This window comes from Merops nubicus, unplaced genomic scaffold (genome assembly GCF_000691845.1).
Source record: "Merops nubicus isolate BGI_N331 unplaced genomic scaffold, ASM69184v1 scaffold20050, whole genome shotgun sequence".
NCBI lineage: Eukaryota > Metazoa > Chordata > Aves > Coraciiformes > Meropidae > Merops > Merops nubicus.
The window spans coordinates 59,778-72,074 of record NW_008585151.1 but is presented as its reverse complement, the minus strand read 5'-3'; the positions used below and the strand labels follow the sequence as shown (position 1 = coordinate 72,074).

At 37.2% G+C, this 12,297-nt stretch overlaps 1 protein-coding gene across 1 annotated transcript in view; it reads left to right on the top strand.

Moving 5' to 3' along the window:
- Nucleotides 1-6,817: 6,817 nt before the first annotated feature.
- The window catches only part of ATP10B (ATPase, class V, type 10B), a 51,298-nt gene continuing 45,818 nt past the window's right edge, over nucleotides 6,818-12,297 (top strand). Inside the window, exons 1-2 of the mRNA XM_008946732.1 lie at nucleotides 6,818-7,092; nucleotides 9,201-9,395. Of these exons, the coding sequence (XP_008944980.1) occupies nucleotides 6,818-7,092; nucleotides 9,201-9,395 (470 nt within the window). The remainder of the gene's footprint in view (nucleotides 7,093-9,200; nucleotides 9,396-12,297) is intronic.

Sequence of the window (12,297 nt, the reverse complement as noted above, 5' to 3'; positions counted from 1 at the left end):
AAAGAGTCGTATAATTAAACTATTATTGCAAGATTTTTGGATTTTTCCCCAAGGAAATAGAATCTAGTCAAGACATGAAAAACATATCAATTTAATATAACAATAGAATAGTGAGGCCCTGCGGACTAATGACACATTAGATTTATGAAAAGCTCTTTTCTATTTATCCCACACAAACACAAACTTGCATTCAAAACCATTATATAATTGTTAATCCATAATACGTTTCTCTTGTCCGTTGAATGACAACAGTCTGCAATGACCAGCTTTTTTTTGAATGAAGCAGTTTTTTGGAACTCTTTTTTTCATTCCTAGCAACTCTCTTTCATACTGCAAGTGTTATTTCTCTAATATAAAATGTTCCATCATAATTTTAGGCTGTGGTCTGTATCCTGCTAATCAATGTAATTGCCTTCCTCATTCATCTCAATCTCCTTTCCCTTTTCCATTAGTCTTAAACACAAAATATCTTCTTGGAATTGGCATGACTGAGGAGGAATGTCTATATAGTATTACCAAAGAAATGAAAGTTTCCTAGCAGATAAAGATGTTTGTGGCTGAAATTTCTATAATACTCAACTCACAGGATAATGTTTATCTCCCCAGCCAAACCTTCCCTGGAATGGCTTTTTTGAATGGATGTCACGTCATCCATATAGGACATGAAGAAGAAAAATTGTTGCTGCTTCCAGCTAGAAAATACAATAAGAGTTTTGGAATAATAGAATTAAGTATTAGAGGGTACTTGTGTTATTTAATGCCTTCTTGCCTTACAGAAAATGTAGAAATTAATACATCAGGTGAAAATTTGGAAGGACATTTTCTTAGCTGTAGTTCTTGATAATGCACGTCTGCACTTAAGTGCAGCTGTTGTGTTTTCTCACAGTACTGATTTTCAAAAATAAGCTCCACCCTGTCTGAAATTTTTTCCTGACGTCAAATTTTCAGAAATACCCAACCAATTTTGAAAATGAGGAACAGACCTTGTCTTTCTTTGATAACTCTGAAGGTTGTTGCTTTGTATTGCTAGCTTCTGAAGTTGTTTTTACACATGCCTGTGAGCAGGATTATTTTTCTTTTAACATGCATCTGTCATCTCCATTAATAACATGAGGCATGATTGTGTAAAAGTCTTTGGCATAAGCAGGCGAGGCAGGATTCCTCTCGCCAGCTTCCAAAGTCTGGGATGCGGAGATCTGCAGCTAAGCCTGTCATTTGGCAGGAATGAAGCAACCTCAAAAAACCAAAAAGTTTCCTCAGTGTTGACTTTCTGATGAGTTTTCTCTTACAGTCAACAATACTTTTTTTTTTTTCAAATACAAAAATTTTCAAAGAGTGTATAAAAAGAACACTTGTGAAGTACAAGTCACAATCCTTCCTTGTTAGTATCAAAGCATGGCTCTCTAATGCAGTCTGTTTCTATGGTATAAAGGGAAGTTTTATTTAGTGTTGGATGAGAGTAAGCAATCCCAGGGAGAATGGTGATCATATAGGCTACCTATGAAAAATCCTGAGGCGCTCTTCTTATCACCAACACAAGGATGCTGCTGTAGCATCCCTTTTTCAATAAAGTGGAATATTTCCCAAATACCTTTGTTGTTTTAAAATTGCAGTACTCACAAATAGGTAAACATGAGAGGAAAAAAATGTCACATTCTACCAACTGCATGCTGGGTTTTTATAGCGTTATCTTCTCTCTGGTTTGTTTCTTATTTAAGATATATCTCTTAATAAGAAAGTTCACTTCTTATATAAGAATGCCTACATATTTCTACTATAGTATGATACCTTAAAAAATAATTTAAAAATAAGCATATGCCTGCCTGAGACAGGATGCAGTAGTTCATGTCTGATGCACACAACCATCTGAATATGTCGAGATCCACACTTGGAAAGGACTCAGCATCATTCCTTCTGTCTCTGCTGACTCAATATGCTTTTCAGCTCTTCTCCAAATAAAAAGAATAAATAATTATTCTGTTTCTTTCTGGTTTCCAAAAGTGTTCATGACTCCTGCATACCTTGTGTTATGGTTATAGGCAAGGGCTACCTGTGAAAGCTTACCACAGTGCAGGTTAAATCATGAGCACACTTCGACCTCACAGAAGATGTTTAGGGCAGAAATGTAGCATTAATTTTAACAATGGTGACAGTTTCATTCACTGATTAAGTGAAGCAAGAAGAAAATAAATTAGGCTTTCAAGGTATGAACAGTGGCCTTAGGTTTTATAAAGTAGAATTAATGACTACTTATCGCAATAAATACATTCCTGTTGTGTAATGCATAAGTAAAATTTTTTCTGAGACAGGGTAGTCAATAGCTTTTCACAAAGAGTATCTTTTTCAGAGTAACATCACAAAACTGTTAGGCAAAATATGTATCTTTTCCAAGAATAGTTAATAGAAGTTGGATATTTTAATCCATATACAAGTGGGAAAGAAAAAAATGTTTAATGACATTATCCCTTTGAATTACATAATGATACAAGTCATCAGATTGCATCCTAGACTCTACAGGAGGAGTATGATGTCAGTCCTCCTTTTGTTGCAAAGAAATTCTGATTTTTTAAGAGCTTCCTGATGACAGGAATGATACCATTTTAGTTTACGTTATATTGTTTACTTCACACTTTCATCACACATCAGAAATGTTGAAAACTTTCTTAGACATATATTCTTCCATAATTTTAAGGGGAAGGTGTAAAAGTTTTCACACTTTGATTATTGTTTCACATTTCAAGAATTTTGATGTGGGCTGGTGAAATAATATGAGTACTGTGTCTAACCTCCTGTACTAACACCAGTTTACACATTTCTTCTCTCACATCATACTCTAACTGCATCTTTAGTTGACACATTTCTGTATGGCTAACTTTGCTATAAATAGTTAATTGTTTAATCACTTATATGTTGCTTGACTTGTTTTTAGCAAATGCAAAAGTTTAGGAATTGAGATACCTAGACATATTTTAGCTTGGTTCTCTTAATGATACTTCTGTAAAAAATATAAATCAAATGTGCGTGCACATGTAAAATACTCTAGGACTGCAGAAAAGGGATTTTTGCAAGCTCTTTCAGAAAGCATTGGGACAGACACATGAGATATATTGCCAGAAGAATGCAATACTTTTTATGGATTTCCTACTAGACAGAAAATAACTGGCATAACACATCAAAGTGCCATTAAGTTGGAAGATTCCTGTAAGCGGCTGGCTGAATTATAAAAAAAAAGGTCAATTTACAAAAGGACATACTTTTGAATTCTTCTTTCCTGCTATGTCATCTCCAAACATTGATAACAAGTTTAGGCTCCTTTTTACTCTTACTGATCCAAAATAATAGGTATTACATTTGCTTCTGCTATCCTTTCATTGTCAGCACTGAAATTCATATGTCAAGAAAATCATTAGCTTGCTGCTTTGGTTATGCATCTGGCTACATAATTTACCCCCCATATAACAGTTGCTTTGTTTTGTATGGTTTATGTTTGAAAGCTCTAGATTTTCTGCAACACATTTAATTTCACAGTGGCACCAATTGGTCTCTCTCTTCACACATATAGCAATGTTTATGACCACTGCCTTTCAAAGAAAGCCATGAGGAAAGGACTGATTTCCAAACTGAATAAAATTGTCATTCTTTCATTGATTTATAAACTAAGTGAACAGTTAAAGATGGGGTTGGGAGAGACCCTATCTTGAATGTCACGAAGACTTGCCTAAGTGTGATTTGTGAAGCAGTATAAAGAGTTTCCCAGGGGACCTTGTGGAAGACATGGTACTATTTATGTGTAAAGCTGCCTTAGTTATTCTCATCTGCTTTTGTTTTTAGTAATATGCCTGAAACAATTGCTTTTTTTGATTTGTAATTTCTAAGGTATTTCAAAATACCTTGATATATCTCAGATACCGAAAGAATTTGATGCTCTGGTAGGTTGTGTTTCTCTCATATATGTAGCTCTTTTGCATGCAATTTATACACACACACACACACACATATACATAAAACATAGTTAAAGACATATATAGTACAGTGTGTATCTGAGCCACTAAACACTGTCACTCTTCCATCAGCTGTTCAGATCTTCATTTATGATGTTAGCTGAAATCAAATGGAGACCCTACTGCTCAGATGGTAAAAGTGTCAAGCTTTTAGCAAACATCAGTTGCATCATTTCATTATAGCATTTTCACCAAGTGATCACTGTGACTTTTTTTTGGTAGCTACAAACAATTGGATTTTTTCAGTGTAAAATCTTCCAGCACAACACATGAAAAATTATACTGTAATGAAGTGCTGGCTCTAAGGCAGTTTAGTTTAAATATAGTATCAATTTCAGTCAAAGTACTCATTCACTTGGGCACTGGCAGAGTAACTAACATGGATTACAGGAGGTCCTGTTTATGGATTAAGATACAGGTTTATTCAGTTCAGCATGAAGTTATTTAGAGCTTTAGGTTGTGTGTGTTATTGTAACACTTTCAAATGATTGATTTGCCTCAGTAAACAAGCAGCAGGTGCACTAAAATCCAGACATAAAGAAGTCCGTCATTGTGTCTGCTGTGCTTCCAGTCCTCTCTCATGTCAGCAGTATAAGTATGGTATCTTACAGAGAAGATGTTTCTGAGATCTGGGTCTTCTAAAAATGTTGGCTATTATAGCTTGGAAGCTATAGGAGCATTTCCTTCAGTTCTCCAAGCCAGTACTCTCCATATTTCTTATTGTGTCTAGGTGTCTTTTTGTGTCTAGTGTCTTTCCTGGCTCTTTACAGACAGTAAAACAATAAACTAAATGCTGCTACAACTGCTAAGAGACAGCTGCTTGTTGGTGTCTTGATCTGAGGTTCTCAGTAGTCTCAAATGAAACTTTCATTTTCCTCTCCTGCCTATCAGCACAATGCTCCCATGGGTGCTTGAGGACCACCCTGGAACACATTACAAAAGAGGAGCGAAGGAGAATCTGATGCTCAAGTTTAGGTTCAGCACACCTTCATCAAACCACTGTTCCTCCCCCCTGCAGATCGTCTCTGACTTGTGACATGTTGCTCACAATTCATCTGCAGCCTGGGATCCTGTAGGCATGCTGCTTTTACTGACAGCAGCAGGCTTTGGAGATCTTTCAACAGGTGAATAAAGGTGTTGTAAACATAGTGAAGGCATCTAAAATCAAGGGTTAAATGCTGGTATTCCATTTGTGGAGAACAGCACAAGTAAATGGCAAGTTGTATTAAAAACTCCTTTCACTTGCTTGTGATATTTACCTTCCCTTCCATCTTCCTTGCAATTCATAGTGTCATCATTCCCTGTCAGGATAACATGAGATTAAGTTAGAGCTATTAGATATTGGGACTCAAGTTTGTGTCAACCAAGCCAGTATTTCCAAGTTTCTGATAGGGATAAGTTAGCTATTATCAACATTGTAGAGGATCCCCAGGTGTTACTGAGCAGCCTGAACTCTGAATTAAAGTTTTTTGAGTAGCTAGTGAGTAATAGTGCATCAACAATACTTGCTGTTTGTTGATGAAACAACATACTTCAAATATGCTAGTGAAATTCAGTAGAGTATATTTTTTCCATTCCAAGACTCAAACATGTACACATTTAAAAATATGCTTAAGTTGTTTTCCAAAGGGGGTCACATACTGCATACAGTGAAGGGTAGGCTTTTTCAAAGAGGAAGCTGAAAAGCAGAAAGAAACAAAGGACTCTCTGGTAACAAAGGTATAAATAGTTTCAAATGATCCGTGCATCTGAGACATGTTTGTTTATTGTTGCACAAACATGTACAGATATTCTCAACCTGCTTTAGATACAGCTGCTATTAAGTAAAGTTTAAACCAGTTCTTCAGTAAATTAATCTAAATGAACATTGTCCAAGTTCAATTTTTCCCACAGTATAAGTGAGGTGGGTTCAGTTCACAGGTTTTGTTTAGTGGAACCTTGAAATTGCACAAGGCCAGTGCCTTTTTTTATTTGCTTTTTCACATTTAGTGCCTCGTTGTAAGGCAGCTTCCAGTCCTCAAACTCTTGCTGTTGGATTGAGATTTTGCTGTGTTTAGGTTGAGCATAACAGTATATAAACTGCACTGATAGAGCCTGAGCATCCTGCATGCTGGATCACAACTGCAGTCACAGATATGTGAGGAAGTCAGAAGAAAAGTGTTCAATGACAATAGGCTTACTATTGGGAGATTTAATTCCTTTATCTCTCCAACCAATAAAACATTCGTTGTTTTAGTGCTGGCTGGTGTTTTCCATTCAAATCAGATTTCTATGGAGACACTGGAAAACTGCTATGTGAGTGTAAATGAGATTAAGCTGATGCTGCAGTTCTTTATTTTCAGAGCTATTAAGATTCTAGACCTGAACCTGGTCCCTTTGCAAGTAAGTGTGAATAGAAAAAGTACTGTATGAAAGTCAAACATTTGAAGAAAAATGCCTGAATAGATTTGGTGGCAGTTGGACTGATGAAAATGATACAGAATTTGTGATGGAAAAGCCATTGTTCAGCTCTGTTAAATTGGCTTTATCTGTGTTAATTCACTGTTATAACACACAGAAAATAGATTTGGCAATTATTTTCTCCAGAGGTAGAAATAGATTTTTCCATATAAAAGACTTTGTTATGTCTTTTATTCTGTGCATCCACTGCAGAAAGTGCTGAGCTTGAAGACTGAACATGCAATGCACTGAACAGGAGTATTGTTTGCTCTTTTAAACCTCTGCTAGCAGGAAATGAAGTGAATTTTCTACCAGAGTGGAATTGGTTTTCAGCTCTTGTCATGCGTTTGTCTTTCAGCCTGACACCCCTGCTGTGAATGGCTTTGTCCGTGGACTCTGCTTTGTGCCGTTGGCAGCGACTGGGAGCTGCAAGTCCCTCCCATGCTCTATCAGAATCGACACCGCTGCTGTTTTCTGTCAGAGACAAACCAAAACTCAACTTAAACAAATGGAGGATCGTGTTTTCTGACAATGGGAGGCAATGGAAAGGCTGGAAACAAGCTTCTATGTTTTATGCTGGAAACAGGATACAGACCACAAAGTACACATGGCTCACGTTTTTACCCCAAAATCTATTTAAGCAGTTTCACAGGTAAAATAAAAATAAAATAATTCAATGATACAGAAAATTTAAGAACTCTCTATTAAACAATGATATTTGACGGTAGTGGAGAAGGGCTGCTCTTGTAGTTGCCACATTATTAAATGCTAGGTAATTATTATTTGTAACTATATGTCATTCAATTCACACTGAAATGGAGGTTTAAAGCAAGTAAACACTAAATGTGCTTAACTGATGCTATGGCCAGCTGTCTTGTTTGAATGGTGGAACAGTTTTCTACACAAAATTTCAAGTTTTTATTTAAAATCCCCTTTACTTCTGTGTTGAAAAAAAGCTATTTTTTAAGAATATGAAAAGACATTCATAGGATATACTGAGACCCCTATGAAATTCTGTAGATTTCAGCATGTTATTATTATTTTTGGTACATTTTTAATGGCATGCAAGTAATTTTGTCTACCAATTTATAAACAGTATACATGTAAGTGTTAGGTCAGGCTTCTTCCTAAGTGCTGATTTGAAATCATGTACACCTCCAGTATAATGAATCATGTTGTCATAATCTGGTACCGGAGGGGTACCAGGTCAGGTTGTTTGTGATTTTAATTCGGGGAAAAGGATTGAGGTCGAGATACTCATGTGGGACTCGTTTCCTGGGGGAAATAGATTAAAGTCCCTTATCATGTTTAATAATTAGTGTTGAGATTAGATGTGTGTATATATATATTAGTTTAAAAATAAAATTTATTCTGGTAATGTGGAAAAGGAAAAAAAGAAAAAAAAAAAAAAAGGAGAAGGGAAAAGGAAATTGGGACAGTCTCCTTCTGGAGATTGAGGATTGAAAGTTATTTGAATTCGGTGTCTAGGGTGATGTTGTTGGAAGTTCTGGATCTGTTGTCTTTTGGGAATTGGTGTCCGTGGAGGAACGGTTCTAAGATGGTGGCGCCCGGATAGCGTGTGCAGTCTGGGCGCAGTGTGGGTGGTGGAGGTTGTGGTTGTCCGTCTGGGTTTGTCAAACGGTGAGTCATAGACGTGGTTTTGTGGTTTTGCGGCTTGCCACGGTAGTTGGGTTGTTTAGGTTCCGGGGCGGCGCCATGGCATGGTGGCTGCGGCTGCACATCCCGGGTTGGTTTGGTTCAGTTGGTTTAGTTAGGTTTGGTATAAGTTGTGTGGTTTTGTTGGTTTTGATCGGAGTGGTGTGGTATGGTTCGGCGGATCGAGCCGCTGGCTTGGTTGGGTTCGGGCCGCCACGGAGCAGCGGCGCTGAGGGGTGGGGGGGGAGTCGCGAGTCGCGAGTGTATGGTTTTCTCTTTTTCGTGTTTTTTGGTAGTGTGTGAGTCTATCTGGTTGGGTCCTGACGAGGTGGGTTGTTGTTGAGTTGGTCCCCGGAGAGAGAGAGCGAATTTTGTCTGGGTCGTGTTTAATATAGTTTTTTATTTTTAAATTTCTCATGAGAGTTTGAAACTCTGGGGAGAGAATTCTCGTGAGATTTTTTAAAATCTGCCGAGGAGGTCGGGCATTGTAGTCTTCAAAAGCCAAGAATGAGGGCTCGCTTCACACACGTCAATAAGATGGCCAGGAAAATGTAATTATGATAAAGATAAATGAAAGTTAAATATCCATCTCTAGCTTTGCAACTCTTGTTCTCTATATTGGATTTACACTTTCATTATTTGTCCTTCTACCTGTGGAGTCCTTCATGGAATCCTGATGGGGATGTGTCTGTAATTGTGAACATATGGCTTCTTACACCTATTCTATTACATTGATCTGCCCTTTTTTTTTTTTTTTCCCCCCTCTTCTCTTTTGTTTGATTTTGTGCTTATTTTCAAAACAGAGGCAGTGGGAGATCATTAAGGAAGTTTTAGCTCCTAGAGTAAAAAAGTGTTTTTAATATATGGAAAAGGGAGGTAGCTATAATATTATGAAAATGTATCTCACAGGCTCTTCTAAAGAAAAGATTACTGGATTGTGACAGCATCTCGGTTGGGCAACTTATTCATTCATTCTGGGAAATGAAGAGGAGGGTAGAAAAGTGAAATAATTCATGTTCCTTTACCACAAAATATATGATTTTTATTATTAAAAGTAAATATTCTGATTTCTGACTACTTTTAATTTACTTTATACCTTTTCAGGCTGGGTAATATTTATTTCTTCTTTCTGGTGGTTCTGAACTGGTTCCCACAAGTAGAAGTCTTCCACAGGGAGATTACTATGCTGCCTCTGATTGTGGTGCTGCTTGCCAGTATGATTAAGGATGCTGTTGAAGACTATCGAAAATACCAATTTGATAAGACGATAAACTTCTCTAAAACCAGGGTATATGACAAGTAAGTAAACTAAACCAATTATTTTTCCTTGCTTTTGATGTGGTGGAAACTGTTCATCTGATTTTGCGGTAATTCCCTCACTGAACCTTTTGGAGTACGATGACTTAGGAAAAGCTGTTATAAAAGGGGTTTGTTCTGCCTTTAAAAATGCCTCGTTTATCTCACTTAAGTCATCCTGATATCGCTGAAGTTTTGTTTCATATCACAGCAGTGTGTGCTGATACGTAACTTTTCATTTCAAGTTTCCAAACCAGCTTGCCCACGCACACAATATCCTCTCCAAGTAGCAGAAGGATCTGGAGGAAAAATAAAATGTATTCTAGCCTGGACTTATAACTAATTGAAGCAATGTCTTTTCAGACGTGTCACTAAAATAATTCCTATAAAAATTAATAATCAACTTCATTCAAGGTAAGGCACAACAAGGAACTGAAAAAAAAATTTATAGGGCTTCCAGTAAACACAGGTGATCAATACAGCATGATTTCTCTTTGGAGATGGTACAACACCACCAGTAAACTGCAATGTTTACTCAGTACTGACTCAGAAGGAAGAAGTATTTTCATCTGCAATAGTTATTGCAACATTTTGATTTCATCAGAGTTTCTTGTCCAAGTACTAACTTGACTTGAGACTACTTAGATTGCCACTACATAATACAATAGTTAGGAGTTTTCATTTATAAAATGTTTAAATGTTTGCGTCTGTTCCTTTTTTTAACCTCTCCTTAGGCTCAGGCCATGGAGAAACACTTACTATGGTTTGTACACATCTCATTAGCTCTCTTGGAAATTAGCCCTCACCTATGTTTGCATACTTATGCGTCAGAAGCACAAGGACCAATGGGGAAGAAGAAACGAGAGGCTGGAAGGGGTTACTGGGTGAGAGAGGGACACTTTACGTGTCCAGAAGCAGGAGGTGTATCAGAGGAGAAGGATCAGGCTGAAGGGCAATCTAGGTAAACTACCCTTCAATTGCCTATGTCTATGTAAAATTCTCCCAACTACCGAGTCATTGTTTGTTTAATAATCCATGAAATCAAATAGTAGATAGAGGAAGTAAAAGAGAGAAATACTGTCTGTACTGAGACTTACAACAGTTCTCTGTTGACTTGTGGGACACAGAGCTCTGCCCATTACCTTTGAACTTCCTGGCAACTCCCAGGCTTTTCAAGTGATTCCAAAACGTATGGAGTGATCCATGAAAATTGTTAGTATGTTCTTAGCTTTGTCATTGCTCTGTATTAAAACAGAGGCACTTTGGGTGAGCTGGGAAGTGCTCTGAACAGGACCTCCAGGCGCATGCGAACAGGAATAACAAAACATTCAGGATGGTTTTGTCATATGTGAAGTTCAGCCTCCGCAGCAGGCTCTGGGACCTGGAGCAGCAGCTGAGTCAGGATGAAACCTGTCCCTAGGCAGGTGGAGGCTGGAGTCAAAGGAGAGACAGTCCCGGGCTTTGGACATCTTGACCCTTCTCTCTGCCACTTGGGAGTTTATTTGGATTACTGAACTTTTCTAAATTTGTTGGTTTTCAACTTGAGGCTGCTTTTTGAGAGGAAAACAAGATGTCAAGGAAAAGTGTTTCAAGCTGCTTCTCAAGAATGATATGGAAAAGACATTTTTTCAAGGAAACATGCTGCCGATGTGGAGCTCCAGACACTGGAATCCAAAATGAAGAGCTGGAGAAGAGCAGAAGAGTAAAGAAAAGAAAGAAGAAAAATGAAAATAAACGAGTTATCATCTCCAATTTGCCCTTTGGAAATAAGAAGTGGAAGGAAAATCCAAACAGATGCTATGACTCAAATAAAATTAAGACCACAAAATATACCATCTTGACTTTTCTCCCTAAAAATATCTATGAACAGTTTCACCGCTTTGCCAATATTTATTTTGTTGTCATTGCACTGCTGAATTTTGTTCCAGTGGTAAATGCTTTCCAACCAGAAGTTTCTGTGATCCCAATTTGTGTTATAATGGCCATTACAGCCATTAAAGATGCTTGGGAGGACTTTCGGCGATATAAATTAGACAAAGAAATCAATCACATGGGATGCTACATTTACAGCAGGTGAGTTTCATACAGCTTTTGTTACAAAAAAAAAAAAAAAACAACCACTTGGCTTGGGATCTTTTTATCAATGGTGAGACTTTTTGTTTAAAAACAAAATAAAAAAAATCACAGTGATTAAGTGAGTCAGAGAAAAGTCACTGCGACTATATATCTCTTGGTATTTGTTCTGATACAGGGAAAGATATTTCTCTTTTTTTGTTGTTTTTCTTTAAACAGCATTTTCAGTCTGGGAAGGTAAGATTGAGTTTCATGGTATTGTTGTGGCTGTCAGCCTTTTAAATATGGCGTACAGTGAAAACAGGTGTTTAAATAGCTACAAGCACCCAGATTTCTAAGGAATTTTTAGGAGGGCTTAATTCTGTTAGTACAAGGTAGCATAGAACAAGATCTGGCATGGGATCTATTTGCATTCTTATATGCCAAGAAACCTCTTTAAAATGTAGCCCTTTGAACTATGTTTAAATTTGCAACCTACATCGTAAACTAGATTTCAACTGTATTTCTTTTACTAGGCTGTATGTAAAATAAAATGGTAAAAATGTGGTTTAAAGATGAGAGATAGTAACATATGCCTCTGTTCAGTCATTTCTAAATGAATTAACTACATGTGTCTGTGCTTACTTCTTCAAAATGTTTCATGACTTCTTGCTTTCAGGACTTTCAGGAGTTGGAAAATTATGTTTTGTTGTATCAAAACTGTTCTCTCAGCAAAGTAGAAAACGAATTCTCCGTGTTAAAATATCATGCTTGGGAGTCAGAAGAGCAAATCTTTCCATCTCTCTGAATGTTGCCTGTCATCCCTCAAATTAATCAACAATGCTCTATATAA